Genomic DNA, 25686 nt, shown 5'->3' on the forward strand with positions numbered 1-25686 from the left:
TGACTGGTTTGATTGCCCTGCAGTCCAAGGGACTCTCAAGAATCTTCTCCAACATCACAGTTCAAAAGCATCAATTCTTTGGTGCTCAGCTTTCTTTATAGTCCAACTCTCACATCCATACATGACTACTGGAAAAATCATAGCTTTGACTAGACAGACCTTTCTTGGCAAAGTAATGTCTCTGCTTTTTAATATGCTATCTAGGTTGGTCATAGCTTTTCTTCCAAGGAGCAAGCGTCTTTTAATTTCATGGCTGCAGTCACCATCTGCAGTGATTCTGGAGCCCCCCAAAATAAAGTCTGTCACTGTTTCCACTGTTTCCCCATCTATTTGCCAGGAAGTGATGAGACCAGATGCCATGATCTTAGTTTTCTGAATGTTGAGTTTTAAGCCAATTTTTTCACTCTCCTCTTTCACTTTTATCAAGAGGCTCTTTAGTTCTTCTTTGCTTTCTGCCATCTGCATGTCTGAGGTTATTGATACTTCTCCCGGCAATCTTGATTCCAGCTTGTGCTTCATCCACCCCAGTGTTTCTCATGATGTACTCTGCATATAAGTTAAATAAGCAGGGTGACAATATACAGCCTTGACGTACTCCTTTCCCAATTTGGAACCAGTCTGTTGTTCCATGTCCAGTTCTAACTGTTGCTTCCTGACCTGCATACAGATTTCTCAGGAGGCAGGTATGGTGGTCTGGTATTCCCAGCTCTTGAAGAATTTTCCAGTTTGTTGTGATCCACACAGTCAAAGGCTTTGGCAAAATCAATAAAGCAGAAATAGATGTTTTTCTGGAACTCTTGCTTTTTCGATGAGCCAACAGATGTTGGCAATTTGGTCTCTGGTTCCTCTGCCTTTTCTAAATCCAGCTTGAACATCTGGAAGTTCTTGGTTCACATATTGTTGAAGCCTCACTTGGAGAATTTTGAGCATTACTTTGCTAGCATGTGAGATGTGTGCAATTGTGCGGTAGTTTGAACATTCTTTGGCATTGCCTTTCTTTGGGACTGGAATGAAAACTGACCTTTTCCAGTCCCGTGGCCACTGCTGAGTTTTCCAAATTTGCTGGCATATTGAGTGCAGCACTTTCACAGCATCATCTTTTAGGATTTGAAATAGCTTAACTGGAATTCCATCACTTCCACTAGCTTTGTTCGTAGTGATGCTTCCTAAGGCCCACGTGACTTTGCATTCCAGGGTGTCTGGCTCTAGGTGAGTGATCACACCATCGTGATTGTCTGGGTCATGAAGATCTTTTTTGTATAGTTCTTCTGTGTTTTCTTGCCACTTCTTAATATCTTCTGCTTCTGTTACGTCCATACCATGTCTGTCCTTTATCATGCCCATCTTTGCATGAAATGTTCCCTTGGTATCTGTAATTTTCTTGAAGAGATCTCTAGTCTTTCCCATTCTATTGTTTTCCTCTATTTCTTTGCATTGATCATTGAGGAAGGCTTTTTTTTTAAATCTCTCCTTGCTATTCTTTGGAACTCTACATTCAAATGGGTATGTCTTTCCTTTTCTCCTTTGCCTTTAGCTTCTCTTCTTTTCTCAGCTATTTGTAAGGCCTTCTCAGACAACCATTTTGCCTTTTTGCATTTCTTTTTCTTGGGGGTGATCTTGATCCCTGCCTCCTATACAGTGTCACGAACCTCTGTCCATAGTTCTTCAGGCACTCCGTCTATCAGATCTAATCCCCTGAATCTATTTCTCAGTTCCACTATAATTGTAAGGGATTTGATTTAGGTCATACCTGAATGGTGTAGTGGTTTTCCCTACTTTTTTCAATTTAAGTCTGAATTTGGCAATAAGGAGTTCATGATCAGCCACAGTCAGCTCCCGGTTTTGTTTTTGCTGACTGTATAGAGCTTCTCCATCTTTGGCCATGATGTATATAATCAATCTGATTTTGGTATTGACCATCTTGTGATGTCCATGTGTAGAGTCTTCTCTTGTGTTGCTATGACCAGTGCTATGGCCATGCTCAGTAAATCTTTAACCCAATTTTCTGTTGATATGTGGGGCTGTGTTCCCTCCCTGTTATTTACCTGGGGCCAAACTATGGTGGAGGTAATGAAGATAATGGCAACCTCCTTCAAAAGGTGCCATGTACACACTGCTACCTTCAGTGCCCCCAACCCTGCCACAGGCCACCACTGACCCAGGCCTCTGCCGGAGACTTCTAGACACTCACAGGCAAGTCTGGGTGGGGCTGTGGGGTCACTGCTCCTTTCTCCTGAGTCCTGGTGTGCACAAGGTTCTGTTTGTGCCCTCTAAGAGTCTGTTTCCCCAGTCCCCAGTGTAAGGCTGGTGGCTCTATGGTGGGGTTAATGACGACCTTCTCCAAGAGGGCTTATGCCATACCCAGGTCTGCTGCACCCAAAGCCCCTGCCCCTGCGGCAGTCCACTGCTGATCTGTACTTCCGCAGGAGACACTCAAACCCAGTTCTGTCTCAGTCTCTGTGGGGTCTCTGGGTCCTGGTGCACACAAGGTTTGTTTGACCCCTCTGAGCATCTCTGGCGGGCATGCGGTTTGATGTTCAACGTGATTTCGTTCTTCCTACCATCTTGCTGGGGCTTCTCCCTTGCCCCTGGATATGTCCTCAAAGTCGCTCCAGCACTGCGCAGCTGCTGCTCCAGTGACCATCAAATAATTCTAATTAATAATTACAATAAATTAATAATTCCTTATATTACACTCTTCCTGTTCAGATTTTTTTGTGGTTTAGGCCTCCTAAACAGGCCCCGACTTATACACTCAATTGCATATGAAATAGCGTCCTTGACTTTGAGGGCTCCAAAGATAAGGGTTGAGTTCCTGCACTTCACAAGTTACCATCTAGTGAGAGAGACAGACTGGGAAGCTATTCCCCAAAATACAAGGTGAATTAAATATTCGTTACAAAAGAAAGAACAGACTGTCAGGCCAGAAGAGGAGTCATTTATGTTGACTTCACAAGTGCATGGTCAGGATAGTATTATTATTTCCGCTTTTCAGATGAGAAAACTAAGGCTCAGGAGACGCAGGAGATGTGGGTTTGATCCCTGGGTTGGGAAGATCCCCTGGAGGAGGAAATGGCAACCCACTCCAGTACTCTTGCCTGGAGAATCCCAAGGGCAGAAGAGCCTACCAGACTACAGTCCACAGGGTCGCAAAAAGTTGGACACAACTGAATGACTGAGCACGCATGCACAAGAAGTAAAGTGCCTTGCCTGAGGTCACACTGCCTGTTGGCAGAGAAGCTCAGATTCAGGGCAAGCCTCCAGGCTTCACGATCAGACTCCTCCAGTGATAAAAAGGCTGTCTCTTGGCACCCAACTGAGAAGATAAATATCAATCAAAAGTGCTTCCTATTTCTTTCCAAAACGATGAAATTAGAATCTGTTTCTCCTCCTGCTACTGAAAAATGTATGTCCTGAGTAACTGTTATTGGGAACTCCCCAACGACTTCGAGCTTTTCTGTTGAGACTGCAGTAGAATCTACTTAGGTAGTTTTTAAGTTCCAACTCTGGACTCTTTCTTTAATATGACACTTATTCTCACATGCAAGTCCATGAAATAACAAGCACTTCTGAAGTCAATGTTTCAGGGTGGTGTTCTCACCACCTGAACAAAGCTACAAAAAAATCACTTTGAGGACCTCAACATTCTCTTAAGGCTTGAGATTACAAAGAGTCTTAATTTCCAATAAATAATTAATCTCCCAATGTTTAGAGCTTTTAGAAGATGCTCACAGGTGCTCAATACATGCTGCTGAATGGCTGACGGGAAGACATTAGCTTCTATTTTCCAGAGAAGAATCTATGGCAGGAATATTGCTTAGTAATTGATATTAGGTTCTTTTTTTTTTTTTTGGAGGTTTAATTTATTACTGTTTGACATCCAGTGACACTGACATACCCTCGCCGGGCCTGTGGACCCCCGGCCCCGGCGAGTCTGACCTGTCCAATAAAATACAGTACGAGGAGTGGACGGCTACACACATGCATCCACAGCTTTAAACTACAGTGATTCCAAACTGCGGCCGAACAGTACTGCCAGGGAAAGAAAAGAAAAACAGGTGTCATGTGTTCCCCAATTCATAATTCTTTTTTTTTTTTCTCCTTTTTTCTCGTTTTAAACAGTTAATGCTGTTACAAACGCTACTGATGCCAGGACAGGGCCAGACACAGACAGTCCTACATCTTCTCTGCCGTATAAATATGGAAGATTCTCGTTTATACAGTTTTTATCCCAAGTCTGAAACTACATCTGCTGCTACCCGTTACTGCTAAGGGCTAACACCGTCTCGGCTCTGGAACGAGGGGCTCGGGGTCGAGACTCTGGAATGTCGGGACTCAGTCTTCCTCGCTGCCACTTCCTGAGCGGTCCTCCTCCTGCTCCTCCTCGCTGTCATCGTCGCTCACCACCGGCTTGGCCCTGGACCCACGGCTCGGCCGCCGCCGGCCCCCCTTGAGACGATCCTGGGCCTTCTCCTTCCGGCCGAGCTTGATCTTCACTTTGACTGAGCAAGACTCTGACTCGGAGCCTTCCTCCTCGCCCTCCTCCTCCTCCTCGCTCTCCTCCCCTTCACTGTCGTCCTCCTTCTCTATCTTCTGCCGCACGCTGGTGAAGACCGACTGCAGGATGATGGAGTCTTCATAGATCAGGGAGCCCTCCAGGTTGAAGGTCTGTGCATTCTGACACAGCAGCATCACATCCTTCTCCAGGTCGTTGAGGCTGCGGTACTTGTGGTTGCAGATACGCTCCTTTATCTTCTTGAAGTCCACAGGCTTGCGGATGAGCTCGTAGTACTCAGGCAGCTCCTTGTGGGACGGCAGCTGGATGAACTCCCCCCACCGCCCGCCCCCGATATTAGGTTCTTTTCATGAGTCCCAGTTCTATCTGCTGGTAAGCACCCTAACTTTCCATAATTCCCAATATAGACCTCAATGAAGAGTGGAAACCTCATAGTATTGGCTGACGGGTCCCACACTGGAAATCAGGAGAGCTGAGTATGAATTCAGTTAATTCCTCTGTGTGACCCTGGGCAAGACCCTGCAGAATAAAAGCATCGTCTAGATGGATGGATATCAGGGAATTGTGAAATATCCTGGAGCTATACCCAACATCTGGGGAGATGCTTTCTTTCTGGCAACAGAGTTTGACTACTTTCAGCTGATTTCAGAGAGATCTGTGGCCCTAATGAGGTTGAGAGCAAGTGACCTAGATGACCACTAGAGTTCTTTCCAGTTAAAATGTCCGTGATATTGAGTGACTTCTGGGTTTTGTTAGGCTCCTATATCCTGTTCTTTGCTCCTTCACCCCATATACGGCTGACTTGGGTGGTGCACAGAGGGGCTGCAACAGGGAAGTAGGAAGTGGTCATGATGTAATGTAATCAGAGGCCATGGCAGGGGTGAAACAGTCTCATCTTCATGCTTAGCTTAGGGCACCATCCAGAATTAAGCCAACGCTGTTACAAACAGAGGCTTAGCCAGGCCTCAAAGGAAAACAGCAAGAGTAACTATTCACTGGGGCTTCCACAGTGACAGTCGTAGCAGCAGAAGCTGCCAGAACTCTGGTCCAACCACCAGCTCTTTGAGGTGGAATAAGAGATCTGCTGAGACAGCTTAGAACCGAGATACATCCTAATGTTGGTGTGTATGTGTGCTAAGTCGCTTCAGTTGTGTCCGACTCTTTGTGACCCTATGAATGTAGCCGCCAGGATCCTCTGCCCATGGGATTCTCCAGGTAAGAATACTGGAGTGGGTTGCCATGCCCTCCTCCAGTGGGTCTTTCTGACCCAGGGATGGAAGCTGCATCTCTTAGGTCTCCTGTATTGGCAGGTGGGTTCTTTACCACTAGCACCAACTGGGAAGAAGCCCCTTAATGCTGGTACATTAAGCCAAAGTTCCACCAGGCTGTCAACTGACACAGGTGCTGTGTGCCTTCATGTTCTTGGGAGCTTCTTGGGCAGAATTTGTCCCTTTCTGAGATGGGAGTTGGGTTTGGGACTCAAATGTGGTCCCTTCTCTATACCTCCAATAATAATGCTCCCCTCTGTGGTTATTTATCAGACATATCCACCCACAAGTCATTTGTAGAGGGTTTCAGTGCCAATATGATTGATTCTTCTGACCTTTGCCCCCTCCCTCCCCCAGCTAGGCAATGAACACTCAATAAACTCCTTCTTTTAATATGAACTTAGCAATATTACACCCAGAAGGCAAATTTCCCGAGTAAATACTATCTTATAGATTCCAAAATGAAAAGGGGGTAATTTTCTCTTTTTTGTAAAGCATTATGAAGATTAAATATCAAGTATTTTTAAAGTTTTCATATACTTTGATCTGGTAAACTTAAGCTTTGAGAATTTATCTTAAGGATCTTAAATAAATGAAAAGCTTAATGCAAAAAGATTTTCATTGCAACATTAATGTAATGGCAAGAAAAAAACAGAGGGAAAGAGGGAGAAAAAAAAAGCAAACAGCCAAAATATTCCAGTATGGGAGAATGGCCAAGGAAATTATGATAAATCCATTTGATGAACCATTATGTGGCCATTAATAACTCCATTCTTAAAAAAGATTTTCCCAGGAGGGTAAACATGGGTGTGGGTGGGATGGAGAAGGGGAGATGCCCCATATTTAATACAGACAGATGCTGAGTCGTATGGTCGTAACTCACACAATTCAGAAGGGAAAGGTGCACTGATAAATGTGGAATGTGTTTTAAGAACACACTAGATTTCTTCCTTGAACAGCAGTGTCTTTCTAGATTTAACTATTTCTTATTTTGCTTTTAGATGTTTCTAGATTTTGTGATCTCTCTTGTGATTGTCCAGCCAGGGAGAGCACTGTGTGCAGCAGCTTTTCAGAAATCCATGGTCCTCAGAGTCATGGGCTTGTAGCCCCTTTCTCTATAACGGTAAGTTCTGTGGTTTATGATCCAAGTTTAGATGGGAACTGTCTGTACTTTCTGCACAATTTTTCCATAAACTTAAAACTGCTTTAAAAAATAAAGTCTAAAAAAAAAATAAAGTCTAATATTAAAAAAAAAATTGAGTTGGGGGGTGGCAATCCAAGCTTCTTCCTGCCATCTGTCCGAGCTACCAAGGATGCAAGGTAGGGGTGGCTGATCAGTCATCCTGTTTTATGCTTCACATATGATTTGAGGGACGGAGAATCTCAGCTAAGCCACTGTTCTGCTCTTTTTTCGATGTTCTTGGGAGGTTTCAGGGGGAAGCAATTGACTAAGACACACTAACAAAGAATAGGTTTAGTAAGAAGGAACACTGGAAGCAGAATTATTGTTTTAACACTGCTTTCATTTCAACGCTCTGGATTTGCAAAGTGGCCAGTTGGTTAGGTGCAGAGGATGTGGGTCCCTGGTTAATACGTTAGGCATATGGGGCTAGAGTTGGTTCATGGTTTTTTATGGATTATTTTCTAATGGCAGTACACCTGTAGGGAGAGCCTGAAAAACACTTATGGCCAGGAAAAAAATAGTCCAAGTTATTGATGAAGACAACCATCATTTCATTACCCCATCTCTACTTGTATTCCTACTAAGAACATTCTCATGCCCACGCAATTCAGTGGTGACCATTTCATGAATGTGTAAGCTAGATGATCCAACCCCAGAATGTGTAACGTGTCTTCCCCGTTGCCATTACCATAGAAATTTTAAAAAAAGGATGTTTTTCTTCCATCTCTTTAAAAACATTTCTGCTTCTTTCCAACTCCCAGAATAAAGAGCTGCTATTTATTCTATTTGTTATAGCGGAAAAAATAATTGCTGAAGGTGGATATACTTAACAACAGTTCTCTGAAGAGAAGAGACTAGGCTTATAGCAATCAATAAATCAGCAAATAATCATTAAGCATCTGCTATGTGGTCAACAGGGCTTCCCTGGTGGTTCAGATGGTAAAGAATCTGTCTGCAATTCAGGAGACTTGGGTTTGATTCCTGAATTGGGAAGATCCCCAGAGAAGGAAATGGCAGCCCACTCCAGTATTCTTGCCCGGAAAATTCCATGGACAGAGAAGCCTGGCAGGCTACAGTCCATGGGGTTGCAAAAGAGTCAGACATGACTGAGCAACTAACACACATGGTCAACACTGTGCCTCTTAAAATGTGTGAGATAAGGCCTACTCTCAAGGAGGCTTATGATTTTGCAGAAAAGACTCGATTCGCTGCAAGATTTAATTAACAGAATCATGAAAGTAAAAGAAAAAGTGAAAGTGAAGCTGCTCAGTAGTGTCCAACTCTTTGAGACCCCGTGGACTGTAGCCTACCACGCTCCTCCATCCATGGGATTTTCCAGGCAAGAAAGAGTACTGGAGTACTGGGTTGCCATTTCCTTCTCCAGAGGATCTTCTCAACCCAGGGATCAAATCCAGGTCTCCCACATTGTAGGCACATGCTTTACCGTCTGAGCCACCAGGGAAGCCTTAACAACATCATATAAGATATTATATCTGTTACTAAGTAATAAGTACTAAAAGCTATGTATCAGACAAGAAGTACTTCATTCCGAATCCAGCAAGGGAGTGTGTGTGTGTGTGTGTGTGTGTGTGTGTGTGTGTGCGCGCGCATGCGCACGTGACATTCTTTTTCAGATTCTTTTCCATTACAGGTTGTTACAGGATATTGGATATACACTGTTCCTTGTGCTATGTAGCAGGTCCTTGTCGATTATCTATTTTATATATAGTAGTGTGTATATGTTAATCCCAAACTCCCAGTTTATCCCTCTTTCCCCTTTCCCTCTGGTAACCGTAAGCTTTTTTTTCTATGAGGAGAGACAAAATTTTAAGAATAAACTTTATAGAAAAGCTAGAGCTTCCCTGGTGGCTCTGATAGTAAAGAATCTGCCTGCAATGCTGGAGGCCCGGGTTCAATCTCTGGGTTGGGAAGATTTCCCTGGAGAAGGGAATGGCAACCCACACCAGTATTCTTGCCTGGATAATCCTACGGATAGAGGAGCCTGGCAGGCTACAGTCCATAGGATCACTGAAAGTCAGATACGACTGAGCAACTAACATTTCATTTCATTTCAGGGCCATCTCGTCATTCACACACACAGATACACACACACAAAGACAGCTCAACACCTTTAGTAAGATGTTGATCCTTGTTTTTTCAGACTCCCTGTCCCTGAAACAATCTTTTTTAAAATTGATTTCTGGGGGAATGTATAGTTCTATGAATTTTAACACATGTATAGATTCTTGCAACCACCACTCCAATTAAGACTCAGATCAGTTTCACCACCCCAAGAAACTAATTCATTATCACAATCTCCTTACACCCCAACTCCAGGCAACCACTCCTGTGTTCTCCAACCCTACAGCTTTTGTCTTTTCAAGAATGCCATACAAATGGAATCATGTAGGTTTTAACCCTGTGAGACTAGGTCTTTTCACTCAGGACAGTGCCTTTGTGATTTATCCTGTGGTTGTGGACATCAAAGTGCATTCCTTTTTCTTGCTAAGTAGTATTCCACTGTATGAATGTATAGCAATTTGTTTATTCCCCGTTTAAAGTTTGGGACAATTATGAAAAGAGCTGATAAAAGTATTTGTGGATACATTTTTGTGTAAATATAAGTTTTCACTCCTTTAGGGTACATATTCAGAAGTAGGATGGTTGGGTTATAGGATTTTATGTTAATTTTTCTTTACGAGCAGATGAATCAATACTCCCAAAATGAATTGACTAGTATCTCCCCCAAATTCATGCCCACCCCAAACCTCAGAATGTGACCTTATTTGGAAATAGGTGCTTTGCAGATGTTGTTAGTTAAAGATTGCTATGGACTTAATATTTGTATCTCCCTGTCCCAAATCAGTTGAAAACTAATGTCCAGTGTGACAGTATCAGGAGATGGATGGAACCTTTGGGAGAATGATTAGGTCATAAGGGTAGAGCTCTCATAATGGGATTAGCACTCTATAAAAAAGATCCCTCAGAAAAAAAGACTCCATAGAGGTCCCCAGTGGAGAAGGAAATGGCAGCTTACTCCAGGTATGCTTCCCTGGGAAATCCCATGGACAGAGGAGCCTGGCGGGCTACAGTCCATGGGGTCGCAAAGAGCTGGACATGACTTAGCGACTAAACAGCAGTAGCATGGAAGTACCTAGACCCTTCTGCCATGTGAGGACACAGGGAGAAGGTGGCAGTCTGCAACCCAGAACCCAACCATGCCAACACCATGAATTCAGCCTGTCTTCACCAAGTGTCATGAACAACTTTTTTTTAAAACATTAACCAGTGGTGATTTTTCCTTTTCCTTTCTCCACCCACCTCAAAGGTTGCAGAAAATTCAAAAACAACAGGCAGAAACCTGATGAAAACAGTGGAAATGAAGGAAAAGGAACGTAGGGCATTGCTCGTCAGTGAAGTTCAAAAGAAAAAGCTGCTGATAAACACACCTGAGGTTGAGAACACAGAGCGATGTAAGAGGAAAGGAGGCCTGGGGAAGGGGCAGGGCAGAGACCTAAGGGTCAAAGGACATAACACAGTGGATATGAACTCACAGTGTGCTCCCTTTGAATAAAAGAACACTTCTTTCTATCCTAGAATATGTATCTAGAAACAGTGCCAGCAAAACTAGTAGAGAGTTGAGAGCCATTTGGTGCTGTGACCTTAAGTCCCACGCAGGAAACAATGGTGACCCCTGGTTCATCTGGGTGAGATAAAGGGTGAATAAAGTTCAAGAGACAGTAATCAAAGTGACATGGTGACTGATGAGAAAAAGATTCGGACTGGTAAAACAGTGTTCTCATAAGGTGCTCTGATCACGGTAACTAATTAAGAAAGGAACAAAAAAGTACATTAAAACAACCCAGAAGGGTCACAAACGCTATGACTCAATTCATTTACTGAAAAGGCTTTAATGGCACAAAAACGCTTCTAAGTTATGGTTCCCAGGGCAGCTGTAACAAGGCTCTTTTTATAAGCTCAGTCTGATTTCAGCACAGAACAGGCTCAGCCTGAATTTTTTCTGTGGCCACAGCCCCCTTTGGACCCATAGGCTGTGTCATGAGATCAAACCAACACTTCACATGGGCACATGTGGATATTGGCTCCTGGTACCTGAGAACACACATGGTTTCCCTGCAGTATGATCAATAACGCTTCCTAAAATAAGTCCCAGAAGCTGAGCTTAAAATAGTTTCTCAATTTCTCCTTGTTCCTTCCGATTTTAATTCACAGGGTGGTCTCCGGGAACTGGAACTGCTGGTTTTCCCGCAAGTTGAAGTATGGATACTTCATCTGGAAATGCTCTGGGGCTCAAGACGGGCCAGCTCTCACTAGCCTCAGTGTTTGTCAAGGTGCTGTTGAGTCTGTCCTTCTTAAAACCTTTTTGAGCCGAACAATGAATTCTTTGCACAGAGAGGTAACATTCCTGACTCACAAAAACCACCTGTACTTCTTTGCTTTCACTGAGAAGCTAACTCAGCCTGGAGGGAAGGGACTGAAATGCTGAGGTGGAAGGCTTGCTGAGGCCTGTGCCTGGTCGGGCGGCCACACCCGTAAGTCAAAAAACAATGCCCAGAGTCCCAAGAAGGCTGCCAGCAGTCTTACTTTCTAGAGGCCACAGTTTCCTGCTCTTGTTCCCAAAATGAGAGTCCTGAGGTACTTCAGGACCTCGTGTCTCTTTCTAGCTCATTCCTGGCATGCCTTTCTGGAGGCACAACGAAATGGGCAGCAGCCCAAACCCACTTAGGAATCCTGACAGATCACATCTACTGTCAGAAAAAACAAAACCGAGGAGCAAGCGGTTACATTTTCCTGCTAGGTTGTGCTGTGTTTGGCTTTCCTTTTTGCCTGGACTGGTGTTAAATACCTCCCCAAAGGCAAAGTCAGGGTACTAGGCAAGGCTTCTGGCTGAGCTCCACAGACTTGCCCTGGGCAGCTGACCGGAAGGCTCCAGAAGGAGCTCACGAGGTGTGGGTAAGGCAAACACGGGCCAGCAGAGGGGAGAGGGCTGCTTCCTGAGCGCTATTCCAGGTCATGGCATAATTAGACCAGAGGCCCTCGAAAGGGCCTGTTGTTCCCGTGTACTTCTTTATTATGGAAAACAGAATCAGAAAATTGTAGCGAGAGAAAACACAGTGCAGTGGTGAGGAGCCCAGACTCCAGAGTCGGCAGACCTGGGTTCCGTGGCTCGGCTGGGCGACCTGGGGTCGCTGCCTAGGATGACCTGACCTTACTCTCCTCATCTGTGAAGGAAGGGCAGTATTGGCTCCTGCCTCACCTGGCAGCAGCAAGGGCACGATGACATAGAGCAGTGATGACAAATGGAATAATCGCAGTTTAAGCAGAAAAAACGGAGCCTGGTGGCCATGGATAATCTGGTCTCAGACATGTCTCTGCAGCACTGAGAACTTGAACTTTCTTTCAACTGTACCTGACCCAAGGACACTGCCAGCCACACTCCAAACAACACCTGCCAGCTTCAACCTTAAGGTCTCAAGGCCTCTCTCTCCACCCATGCAACAACTCAGATGCCAACCAATCTGTCCTTACCAAACATGCTTACTCCTTGCAGGCTCCAATTACAATTCTTGAGAAACAATTCATGTAAACTCACTGTAACCTTGCAGCTTTTTGCTTTCATAAGCCCTTCCCATTTCGTAGTTTGGTGGAATACAATTCAAATACTTCTTTGAATCTGTGACCCCCAGGCCGAAGTCCAATACATACCTTTTTATTTCAGTCAGGTCTCTATTTCTGGAATTTTGGTTAATGGCAGGTAACACCCACTTTATTTTGACCTGGTGGTAAGTACCCTGGTGGTGGTTAGATGTTAGTATCACTAAGAGGGGGAAAAAAATCACAAGGCTAGTACTCATTTTTAAGGTATGAATCACATTTCGTTATACAGCTGTGGCATAAATGAACCACTCTTTCCACTGTTAAGTGTTTAAGACGTTCCCTTTTTTGTCTTTTCTCTTTTTTTTCACACTGTTTATATTATAGTAAACACTTGTAATAAAATGTTAACCTTTGATTGCTAATGACCTAACAAATCTCTTGTACACCCCAGACACTATTCCTGAATTCCAGACCTTTGGTATCAACTGACTATTGGATACCAGTCTCTGGTTTTACTCAAAATTAATATATTCAAAATTATGAACTTATGGTTACCAAAAGTCCAGGAGATAGTTCAGGACAGAGAAGCATGGCGTGCTGCAGTCCACAGGGTCACAAAGAGTCAGACATGACTTAGTGACTAAACAACAACAATGGTTACCAAAGACGAAATGTGTGTGTGTGTGTGTGTGTGTGTAGGATAAATCAGGAACTCGGGGTGAACATGCACATGCTGCTATCACTACTATTTATAATACTGATAACCAATAAGGACTTACTATGTAGCACAGGGAATTCAGCTCAACATTCTGGGATAACCTATATGAGAGAAGAATCTAAAAAAGAATCTAAAAAAAGAAAGAATCTATATAACTGAATTCCTTCGCTGTATACCTGAAATTAACCACATTGTAAACCGACTATATGCCAATAAAATTAAAATTACAAAAAATTTAATGCATTCAAAGTTACACTTATTGTCTTATCACTGCCCACTTGGTTCCAAGATTTGAATCTGCCCTTCCTCTCTTCCTCTTAGGGTCCTTGAATCATCCAAGGTAAAAACTTGGGTGCCATCCTAGGCTCTTCTTTCTTTCGTATTCTTGCATCTAGTCAGGTAGTAAGTTCTCGGAATTCTATATCTGCCTCCATATCTCACCAATCCATCTCCCTGACAGAACTTTGTTCTCTATCTCACCTGGACAACTGCAGAATCCCTAATATCCTTTATCTTGAGATTCAGGTTTCCATCATCCATCCATCTATGTAAATCCACCCTTGAGTTTTCTTCCCACTATGCTAGCATGGTTTCTTTGTTGCCCCTGGAACATATCAGTTTATTGTGGGAAGGGCAGAGTCTAAGAATCAAAATATCTGGGTCTAATCCTGGTTTCATGAGTTGTGTCAGCCCAGAAGCTCCTTCAGACCTCCATTTCGTCATCCAAAAGTGAGCTCTCTATGTGTCCTGCCCCTTCACTGAGCAGTCAGCACTGCTTAAGATAACCAGGCATGAAAGTACTTTGCAAGCTCCAAAATGTTATACAAATGTACGGAATTGGTATACCTGCCTCTACCTGTCAACTCATGTTGTCTGGTATTCTTCCTTTCTCTCATCTTTGCTCCAGGCATGCCCCACTCACCCCTCTGAGTGTCAAACTTCCTAACAACTATTTCAACTTTCCACACCCTGGCTTTTGGTCATCTTTTTGCCCTAAAGGCTCTTCCCCACCCTATCTGCCTGACTCACATCAACTCATCTTTCAAGGTCATGCCAAGCCATATCAAGCCTTTTTTGATAATCTTTTAGTAAAGCAATCACATGTATAATTCATTATTCTGCGTAACATTTGGTTATGGTTAAATTCTCAGGCTCCCGGAAATCACGATGCATATCTCCCTGACGGACCTGCCAGGGGAAACACTACGTCTAGTAAGTGGTTTGTCTCAGCTGTTGCTACTTTGGTTAAATTAGAAGCTCATAAGTCATTAACACTCAAGGTTGAACAATTATCTTTCAGCTCCTGGCTTTTGAAATCTCTCCAAGGAAAGCGAAATCAAGCAAGTGGCAACACACCCATTGTGATTTTTGTCTTAAAAAACCATTAAATTGGAGAATCCGGAGGAATGTCCTGGCTGCACTGTTTTAGATAGCTGTCTGGACATGGAAGATAAAATAAACTTGACAGGTGACAGCAAAAGGCTTTTATTTCACTGAATTCTACAAATAAGGATAGGTAGCACTCCAAAGACTCTAGTCCCTTAAAGTGTCCCAGCACTATGAGCCCATGTGGTTCCTAAGTAGGCAAAAGGCTATAGCAAATTGTATCTCATTCATCAGTGCATCCCTCAATCTTTCAATATCTCATATATAATCAAAGCTCAACAGTTAAGTTTTTTCTTATTTTTTTCTCCTGTTGTGGAACTGAACTGTTGGTCTAAATACCACCAACTTTGAGTTTTAATGTTAGCATTTGTTTGCTGGTAGTTGGTTCATTTTGTTGACTGCTAGCAAATCACATCATGTTAGCCAACAAGCAGTAGCAGATGTCAAAGTTTATAAAAAAAAATTGTGTGAGGAAAAAGAAAAATTGAGAAAAAGCCCATCCATGAAATTTCCTTCTTTCTTGCAAACTGGAAAAAATAATTGCAAAATTTAATTTTAGATACTGAATCCCTTGATGGAAGAATAGCTTGAGACTCATGCCTCAAAACCAACAACAGCAAGAGCCTGAGGAGCAACTTAAGATCTTTCCAGCATATTCTAAATAGTACTTCCTGATGTGCACATAAATTACCGGGGGAAACTTGCTAAAATGCAGGTCTGGTTCAGAAGGTCTAGGGTAGGGCCTGAGGTTCTAACAAACTCCCAGGTGATGCTGAAGATTCTATAAACATCTGATACTTGGGAAATAGTTTGAGGCAGGGAGTATGAAATTAAGAAACTGTAGAGGGAAGTAGTGGTGAGATGGAATTCCATCCTGGCTGTGGAAGCCACTGTGAAATGACCACATATGGGGTCTAAATGGATCTTCCCTCAGGCAGCTTTGTGGGAGATGGCTTTAGTGAGAGATTGTTCTAGAAAGAGGTAAGAAGCTAAACTAGGGCAACAGCAGGTAAAAAGGAGAAGACAGGGTGGACATACTATTTAGGAAGAAAAGCATCCAAATGGAATTCTCCAGCTCAGCAACTTGGGTACAAAAGACAAATGGAGGGAAAGTATTCGGCCTCTTTTCCCTCAAATCTCATCAGATCCACTTCTGCTCTGAAGGAGCCTGTTAGGGCTTCATCAGCAGTCTGCAGAAGTTAGAGGTCAGCTCAGAAGTCCGTTGTTGCCCCTGCTTTGGGATTTTTCCTGTTCTCTCTCTCGGGTCAGGCAGCCACAATTCCTTCTCCAGTGCTAGAAGACATCAGCCTGAGCCTCCACCAATGAAGACCCCACACACTGGGCCCCCAACTCCAGCTCCATGATAAATATAGCCTGGAAAACTGAAGGAGGCCACAATCTCCTCAAAGGCCAGAAAATAAAACAGAAAAATCACACATGTCAGGGAAAGACATTTTGAAAGTCCACCAAGACCCAATGTTGCTTCTATAGAATTTCCGAAAATGCAAGTCCGAATTTAATCATGAGATCACAACTAGGAAAACCCAAGAAAGAAGGACATCCCTTAAAATGGCCTGTGTTTTTTCAAGATGCCAGTGTCATGAAAGACAAAGAAAAGTAGAGAAATTGCTCCAGATTAAAGAAGTCCAAAGAAAATAACAACTAAATGTAATGGGTGTGCTTGGGTGAAAACACAAATCATGAAGGTTTTCTATGGTTGTTCACTATAAAACACATGACCAGGACAATTGGCAGAACTGATGCTTCTGAGCTATGGTGTTGGGAGTCCCTTGGACCGCAAGGAGATCAAACCAGTCAATCTTAAAGGAAATCAACCCTGAATATTCATTAGAAGGACTGATGCTGAAGCTGAAGCTCCAATACTTTGGTTACCTGATGCAAAGAGCCAACTCATTAGAAAACACCCTGATGTTTGGAAAGACTGAAGGCAGGAAAGGAAGGGGATGACAGAGGGCGAGATGGTTGGATGGCATCACTGACTCAATGGACATGAGTTTGAACAAGCTCTGGGAGATGGTGAAGGACAGGGAAGCCTGGCGTGCTACAGTCCACGGGGTTGCAAAGAGTCAGACACAACTGAGCAACTGAACGACGACAAAAATATGACTCAATATCAGATAATAGTATTGCATCAGTGCTAAATTTCCAGAATTTACTGCAGAGTGACCATGTAAGAGAAAGTTCCTGTTCTTAGGACATGCACACTGAAGTCCTTAAAGGTGAGTGATGTTTGCAACTTAATCTCAGAGAATTCTGGAAAAAATAATAATAATAATGTGTTAATATTTAGGGAGAGAGACAAAGTAGATATAGAAAAGCGTTAACCATGGGTGAATATCTAGAATCGTTGTGCTATTCTTGCAACTTCTCTGCAGATCTGACATTTTTTTATATAAAAAGTTTAAAAGAAAGTCATAACCAATCAATCATTTTGCTAGTTTGGAGAAAGCTGCTAAAATGCCAGAAGCAACTGCCAACAGAAAACTGAGTACAACCCCCACTCTCAAGAGTTACTGCACTTGCCAAAGAGAACACCGGCCTGCCTGTCCGCATGCCCTGGATGGGGCTGGCCAGTCCCCTGGATCTCTTAGAAAACGCTACCTCAACTCTGCAGCATCATGAAACCCTGGGGCTGGCTCCCTCCCCTAAAATCTCAAAAGGCAGCACCCCACAGGAAGCAGCTTGTTAGAAAAAAAGCTGTCTTACAAGAGGCCTTACTGGGCCCCATGACTGAGGCGCACCCTTCTGGGGAGTCGCTTCCATCTCCTGCACATTTCTTACTTAGAGCTCTGCAGGGCAAGAAGGTAGCAACTCTGATTTTTTGCTCAAATGGAGCTTCCTCCAGCTCCAAGTGGAAAGTGGACCTTGCTGACCACTACTTCTCTCTGTTGAAGATAACGTACCCCATCCTGCACATGGGCCAACCAAGGACAGCCGAGGGGGGCCGGTTAGAAGGGTTTCCGCCAAGACCATTTTAAGGTCAAGCAACTGCCAAATTTTCAAACAAGACAGCGGTTTGTTTTTATGCTTATCTGGATACTACAGGAGAACCACCTGAGAAAGGGCTGCTAAATAAGAATTCTTCTGTATCTTTCCTCTTTTTTTTTCCCCCGGTTCTTTCTCTTTTTATTATTATTTGTTTAATGAAAAGGAAAAAAAACAAACCCCGAAACAAAACCTCTCCTGGCTCAGAACCTAAAATCTCTTACTTGTGATGCTAATCTCTCCTCCCTGGCTCCAAGCCACTGCTGCTGGCTCGGTGCCTGTTTAATATCGTGGTTGCTGATAGCAGGTTGTGTCAGCATTTCCATTATGAAGCTCAGCTTCAAATATTTCTGAAATGGACGTATAGTCTTCCAGGCAAAGGGTCCTTATTCCACACCTGGTCTTCCAAGTGTGGGCCAGGCACCTCCAGCCTGCATTTACATACCTTTTCTCTTCATGGCCACTTGGCAAAATATAAGGGTGCTTTGTTGAGCATTTTAGAAAAGATGGTTTTCAATGCAATGCTTCATTCTTTAAACGTCTCTTTGAAGGCATTTAAATTTGAGTATAAAAGGGTCACTTGTCTTAGCAATTAGAAAAGGAGAGCGAGAAATACCAAGTTGGGTGTTTGAGGAAAGAGTGTTTTTCTCCAAGGCTTGATAAAGAACACATTTTTCTCTCTTTACTCTCTTCTCTCAGTTCTCTCAACCCCATTTTTCATGACTTACGTTAAGACCTGTTTACATATTGAAGACTTTTTTAACCAACTACTGAATAATTCCCTCATTTATCCCCCATCGTCCATTGTTCCATTAATTCAGAGGAGCCAGGTTAGGGCAGAAAGCTTCCATCTGATGCTTTCCCACTGAGGTCCACTCTGGCCATAGGATCTGCTTCTTGGCAGCTGAGGTGGAGTGTAGAAAGAGCACACAATCAAAAGCCTGGGGGGGGCGGACCTCAGTTTTGTCGGTTATTAATTGTGTGGCCTTGAGCAATTTATTTAAACTTCTCTCGGCAGCAGTGCCCTCATCTGCAAACTGATTATAACCATACCTACCCTTGAGATGTTGTGAATGTTCACTGAGATAATGCCCTTTAAATGTCAGGTACCATGCCTGGGTGCTGGTACCTAATAGGAGCCCTATGAATGCCAACTGAACTCACTTGATTTCCTGGTAACTGCCAGAGCCATTTTTCTGTCTAGTGCTGGAGGAGTTTTCCGACCTGGTTTTAAGAGCTGTTTTCCTGCCCATTACTTATTGTTTTATTGTCCATTATGACTCCCAGGCACAGCCCAAAACAAATACAAGGACTTACTGTACTACCTTCATAACCATTAACATAATAGAGAAGGAATGACAGAAATATATGAGCCCACTAATGCAATTTCTCCTAACTAAAATCTTCATTAAGAAAAGACTGGGAGGTTTTCAGGATGAATATGCAAAACAGGAGAAAGTCACAATAAACGCAATGAAGACTCGCCAGCCTGAAGGGCAAGGTCTGTCCCCAGGCTGGATGGCGGCTGCCAGTTGGCAGGTGGCATATATCCAAAGTATCACACAGACTATGGAAAATCCATAAACAATTCAGGACAAAGGCTTTTGCAGAGCGGTCTCTCTCTCCATGTGGTGAGATATGCTGAGTAGGTTTGGTTGTGGGTATTTTGAGATGTCCCTTGGCACTTGATCTCAGCTGAGAAAGGCACGTGACTAAGGTAAGGAAAATAAATTGTTCAGACACTGGGCTCTAGGAATAGAGTTCTTGGTTCAACTGTGCTCCTTCAAGGAGCCCTTCGGTTTATCACTGGCTTCATTTTATCTTTAACTGATTTCCTTTGCCTTTGTTTCTGGGGCCAGTCTCTTTCCCACCTAGATCTTGTTTTTCTCAGAATCTAGTCATTTTTATCCCTTTCTGTATGTGCCACCAGCATCCTTCTACTGGCTGAACATCCTGACCTTCTAATCCCAAGGTACCTGACTGGCATGGCCGCTTCAGAAGGATGACATGCAAATTAGTGAAGCATTCCATAATTATTTTGGAGAAGGAAATGGCAACCCACTCCAGTATTCTTGCTGGGAAAATCCCATGGACAGAAGAACCTGGTAGGCTACAGTCCGCGGGGTTACAAACAGTGGGTCATGACTGAGCACACATGCACATCTGATTGGAGCCAGATTCAAGATGACCCAGCTCTGTCCCACCACTAATATTATAAGATATTATATACAAAAACTGAAGATAGGGTTGGAAAGCAATCTCCCTGACTATCCCACCTGATAAACATGCCTTATTAGGCTCTAAACCTCTGAGAAAATTCCTACTAATAGAGCTTTTAAAAAAACTGAGATGACAATGGGTATCATTAACACGACAATTCCTTTCAGGAAAATCTACTGTTCTGAAAAACTTGAAAAGAGAAAAAAAATTGTTTTTGGACACTGCTTCTGTAACATGGGAAGGACTATTTCCCTTTCCTCACAGTGAAAATTTAAACCTTGAACCAGGCTTTAAAAACTCAGGCAGCAGATTCCACACACACAGTCTCATAACTCTTATTTTTAGAGCCATAGAGAGTATATTCATTATATGAGAGCTTGTGCTTTGAGACTAAACCAACCTAGAATCAAGTTCCAGGTCTGACACTTGCTAGTTCTTATCATGTGCAGACCACTTGCTCTCGTGAAGCCTAAGTTCTCAGCTGTAAAACGGGGATAATAAAACTTTTGAGGATTTAATAAGATCATCGGAGGTGTCCCAGGTGGCTCAGTGGTAAAGAATCTGCCTGCCAATGCAGGACACATAGGCCACGTGGGTTTGATCCCTGATTTGGGAAGATCCCCTAGAGGAGGAAATGGCAACCCACCCTAGTATTCTTGCCTGGAAAATCCCAGGGATAAAGGAGCCTGGAAGGTTGAAGTCATTGTGGTCACAAAGAGTCAGACATGACTGACTGAGCATGCACACAGGCGTCAGGACTCCTGGTTCAGTGCTCTCTTGACAGTAGGCCCTCTGCCTGAAGAACTATGGACGGGGGATTGCAATATTGTACAGGAGGCAGTGATCAAGACTACCCCCAAGAAAAAGAAACGCAAAAAGGCAAAATGGTTGTCTGAGGAGGCCTTACAAATAGCTGAGAAAAGAAGAGAAGCTAAAGGCAAAGGAGAAAAGGAAAGACATATCCATCTGAATGCAGAACAAGAAGAAAAGATAAGAAAGGCTTCCGAAGCGATCAATGCAAAGAAATAGAGGAAAACAACAGAATGGGAAAGACTAGAGATCTCTTCAAGAAAATTACAGATACCAAGGGAACATTTCATGCAAAGTTGGGCACAATAAAGGACAGAAACAATATGGACCTAACAGAAGAAGATATTAAGAAGAGGTGGCAAGAAAACACAGAAGAACTATACAAAAAAGATCTTCATGACCCAGATAATCACAGTGGTGGGATCACTCACCTAGAGCCAGACATCCTGGAATGTGAAATCAAATGGGCCTTAGAAATATCACTACGAACAAAGCTAGTGGAGGTGATGGAATTCCAGCTGAGCTATTTCAAATCCTGAAAGATGATGCTGTGAAAGTGATGCACTCAATATGCCAGCAAATTTGGAAAACTCATCAGTGGCCACAGGACTGGAAAAGGTCAGTTTTCACTCCAGTCCCAAAGAAAGGCAATGCCAAAGAAAGTTCAAACTACCACACAATTGCACTCATCTCACATGCTAGCAAAGTAATGCTCAAAATTCTCCAAGCAAGGCTTCAACAGTATGTGAACTGAGAACTTCCAGATGCTTAAGCTGGATTTAGAAAAAGCAGAGGAATCAGAGATCAAATTGCTAACATCCACTGGATCATAGAAAAAGCAAGAGAGTTCCAGAAAAAATCTACTTCTGCTTTATTGACTATGCCAAAGCCTTTGTGTGGATCATAATAAAATGTGGAAAATTCTTCAAGAGATGAGAATACCAGACCACCTTACCTGCCTCGTGAGAAATTTGTATGCAGGTTAAGAAGCAACAGTTAGAACCAGACCTGGAACAACAGACTGGTTCCAATTGGGAAAGGAGTACAGCCAAGGCTGTATATTGTCACTCTGTTTATTTAACTTATATGCAGAGTAGTACTTCATGCGAAATGCCGGGCTGGATGAAGCACAAGCTGGATCAGGACTGCCGGGAGAAGTATATATATATCTATATATGTATATATATATGTGTGTGTGTGTGTATATATGTATATATTTACATATATAAAACCTCAGATATGCAGATGACACCACCCTTATGGCAAGAAAGTGAAGAGGAACTAAAGAGCCTCTTGATGAAGGTAAAAGAGGAGAGTGAAAAAGCTGGCTTAAAACTCAACATTCAAAAAACTAACATCATGGCATCCAGTCCCATCACTTCATGGCAAATAGATGGGGAAACAATGGAAATAGTGACAGACTTTATTTTCTTAGGCTCCAAAATCACTGCAGATGGTGACTGCAGCCATGAAATAAAAGATGCCTGCTCCTTGGAAGAAAAGCTATGATCAACCTAGACAGAATATTAAGAAGCAGAGAGATTACATTGCGACAAATGTCCGTATGTAGTCAGAGCTATGGTTTTTCCAGTAGTCATGTATGGATATGAGAGTTGGACCATGGAGAAAGCTGAGTGCAGAAGAATTGATACTTTTGAACTGTGGTTTTGGGGAAGACTCTTGAGAGTCCCTTGGACTGCAAGGAGATCAAACCAGTTAGTCCTAAAGGAGATCAGTCCTGGATATTCATTGGAAAGACTGAATGCTTTGGCCATCTGATGTGAAGAACTGACTCATTGAAAAAGACCCTGATGCTGGGCAAGACTGAAGGCAGGAGAAGGGGATGACAGAAGACAAGATGGTTGGATGGCATCACCGACTTGATGGACGTGAGTTTGAGCAAGCTCTGGGAGTTGGTGATGGACAGGGAAGCCTGGCGTGCTGTAATCCATGGGGTCACAAAGAGTTGGACATGACTGAACAGAACTAAATAAGATCATGGTTGTAACAGGTTAGCAGGATGCTAGGTTCATGCTCAGTAAATATTCCTGAGACTATCCACAGAACTATCATCATCATCACTAGCCATTATCCACATGACTCACCTCACGATGAAGAAGGTGACAACGATTACTATTACCACTATGACCATCTGTTCTTGAAGAAGTTACTTCCTGGTTGGGGTCTGCGGGTTAACCCTCCACTCTCTTTGCCTTCCTTTTGCTGGGCAAAGGGTCATCAAAGAGTTGCTCTGTTCCACCTGTACTTTGCAGCCGGGCCATTAGGTGGGGCCCTCTCATCACCCCCCAAGTCAGCAAGTGGCTCTGATTCTAGATTTTGGAGCCTGAGGAAACAGTTGAGAGGACTACTGAATTCTGTGATTATTGCTTAGATTGGCCAAAGGAACCCACTGGCTCTGGTGGCTCAGACAGTAAAGAATCAGCCTGCAATATGGGAGACCTGGGTTCAGTCCCTGAGATGGGAAGATCCCCTGCAATATGGGAGACCTGGGTTCAGTCCCTGAGATGGGAAGATGGCAACCCACTCTGGTATTCTTGCCTGGAGAAACCCCATGGACAGAGGAGCCTGGCGGGCTACAGTCCACGGGGTCGCAAAGAGTCAGACACGGCTTAGCGACTAAGCACAGCACAGCACAGGGTCTGCCACCCAGCACACACCACAGTCCCTGTGGGTTAGCACATGTCTGTAATAAGCTGGATCACCAGCCTGAAGTACAAGAGATGTGCTCCCTCAGGATACAGAGCTCAGTACTGAAGAGACACTGTATTCAGAATTGCTAATATAGCCACTTTCAGAAGATGCTTGAGAGAAAAGTCAAAAGCACATTTAAATTTCTAGAGATTATAGTGGTCACTTGTAGAATGACTGGTGCTTTGTGTGTGGGGGGTCCCCTCCTCCTTTCTAGCCTCATGCTTTCTAGCCACATGGTCAGGCTGACCGGTGTTAGTTACAGACCACTGATCTGAACACTCCAGGCCCCTCACGTCAGAGAACATCGTGGACCACATTCCAGGTTCTGCTTTACCCCCAACTCATGCCCACATCTCTGATCTCAGGGTCCACTTGGACAACACATGCAACACCACAGGCTCAGCCTCCTAATTCCTCTTCCACTTCTCCTCCAATCACCTTTACCTCTGTTTGATCTCCTCCCCCACTTCCTCTCCCTCCCCAAGTCCTACTCTGGTCTAGAATCTTCTGGAATTAGTCCACTTCTGAAATCTGAAAACTCTAGGTACTGCTTTCTTAACCTCAGACTCAATCTTCTCATTCCCGGGACCCTTCCTTCTTGACCTGGTTTAGTTCTCTGATCCCCGAGAGCCTCCACTGGACTCACTGCTCACAATGACCTTCATTTTCTCACTCCACTTTTCCATACCCTGCTGAACCCTCCCTGAAAGCAAACCTTGAGTCAATGTCACCATTTCCTCTGCCCTGACATGCAGGCTACAAAGCACAGCTGGGAAAATAACACCAAGACTCAGGCTGGTGGCACAACTTACTCAGAATGTCCCACATCACCAGACTGCCAAACTTTCAGTGATCCTTTTTCTCTTCTGGAGGTGGTTCCTTTATCCATTTCCCTTTCAGGTTATCTTTGACCTTCATCCTCTTCCCTAAGTCCTTTTCCCTGTCTCCTTCCCTTTCAGGAGATAACCTTTCTTCTCACATTACTGGTATCTGGAGGCCATCAAGTGTGAGGCCAGCGACTTTCCCTTCCCTGTAGACAAAGCCTTACCTGCCCTTTACCTGCCCTGCTCTCTGCCCTCTGGTTTTCATTTTCTTTTTAGGGGCTCATGAAGACCATTCACCCTCTGACTTCTGGGAACGGCCCTTCCTCTTCTACTTCTAAACTCTTATTCACCTTCTGGCTCCTTCCTCTCAGTATTTCACAGTCAAGAGTTAATTTATAATATTTTATCAATATTGTTCTCCACAGTGATTGTACTGTTAGCTATTTAATCTTCAGAACTCTTTTATGTTTCTATGCTATAAACTAGGTTGCATTCCTAAATACCATCTTCCAATTTATACTAATTATGTCTTTAGTTGTGTCTAGAGTTTATGTGAGACTATGGAGTCTTTCATTTCAGTATTGAGTTCCTAAATTTCCAATTGCTTCTTTTTCAAATCTTCATTTCTTTTTTGTAAGTTTTGCTTCTTAATTTCTCTTTTATTTTTCTTGTTTTTGGCCACAACATGGATTGTTTGTGGGATCTTAGTTCCCCAACCAGGGGCTGAACCCAGGCCCTCGGCAGTGAATGCAGAGTTCTAACCACTGAACTGCCAGGGAATTCCCTCATCCTTTTAAAATGGACATTCAGTTCAGTTCAGTCACTCAGTCGTGTCCGACTCTTTGTGACCCCATGAATTGCGGCACACCAGGCCTCCCTGTCCATTACCAACTCCCGGAGTCCACCCAAACCCATGTCCATTGAGTTGGTGATGCCACCCAACCATCTCATCCTCTGTCGTCCCCTTCTCCTCCTGCCCTCAATCTTTCTCAGCATCACAGTCTTTTTAAATGAGTCAGCTCTTTGCATCAGGTGGCCAAAGTGTTGGTGTTTCAGCTTCAACATCAGTTCTAATGAACACCCGGGACTGATCTCCTTTAGGATGGACTGGTTGGATCTCCTTGCAGTCCAAGGGACTCTCAAGAGTCTTCTCCAACACCACAGTTCAAAAGCATCAATTCTTCAGTGCTCAGCTTTCTTTATAGTCCAACTCTCATATCCATACATGACCAATGGAAAAACCATTGACTTGACTAGATGGACCTTTGTTGACAAAGTAATGTTTCTGCTTTTTAATATGCTGTCTAGGTTGGTCATAACTTTCCTTCCAAGGAGTAAGTGTCTTTAATTCCTTATTTTCTTCTTTGAGCAGCTCAAACATATTATTTTAATCAGAGTCATCTAAAAAGTTTTATAATTTGCAC

At 43.5% G+C, this 25686-nt stretch overlaps 2 protein-coding genes and 1 long non-coding RNA gene across 3 annotated transcripts in view; 1 reads left to right on the forward strand and 2 right to left on the reverse strand.

Annotated features, from left to right (window-relative positions):
• PITPNC1 (phosphatidylinositol transfer protein cytoplasmic 1) overlaps window positions 1–25686 on the reverse strand; it is a 250957-nt gene that overhangs the window by 42567 nt on the left and 182704 nt on the right. The gene's annotated exons all lie outside the window — the stretch shown is intronic.
• LOC133057966 (transcription activator BRG1-like) lies at window positions 3924–4863 on the reverse strand (the record flags this gene model as incomplete). Its single annotated transcript, XM_061145072.1, has 1 exon — window positions 3924–4863. A coding segment is annotated over one exon (528 nt), but the record flags the coding sequence as incomplete, so codon positions are not given.
• Window positions 6673–18772, forward strand: LOC133057651 (uncharacterized). The gene is made up of 3 exons (XR_009693065.1): window positions 6673–6907; window positions 10296–10440; window positions 11201–18772. It is a non-coding gene; the product is annotated as an uncharacterized LOC133057651 (long non-coding RNA).

The sequence above is a fragment of the Dama dama genome, chromosome 5 (assembly GCF_033118175.1).
Source record: "Dama dama isolate Ldn47 chromosome 5, ASM3311817v1, whole genome shotgun sequence".
In the NCBI taxonomy this organism is placed as follows: domain Eukaryota; kingdom Metazoa; phylum Chordata; class Mammalia; order Artiodactyla; family Cervidae; genus Dama; species Dama dama.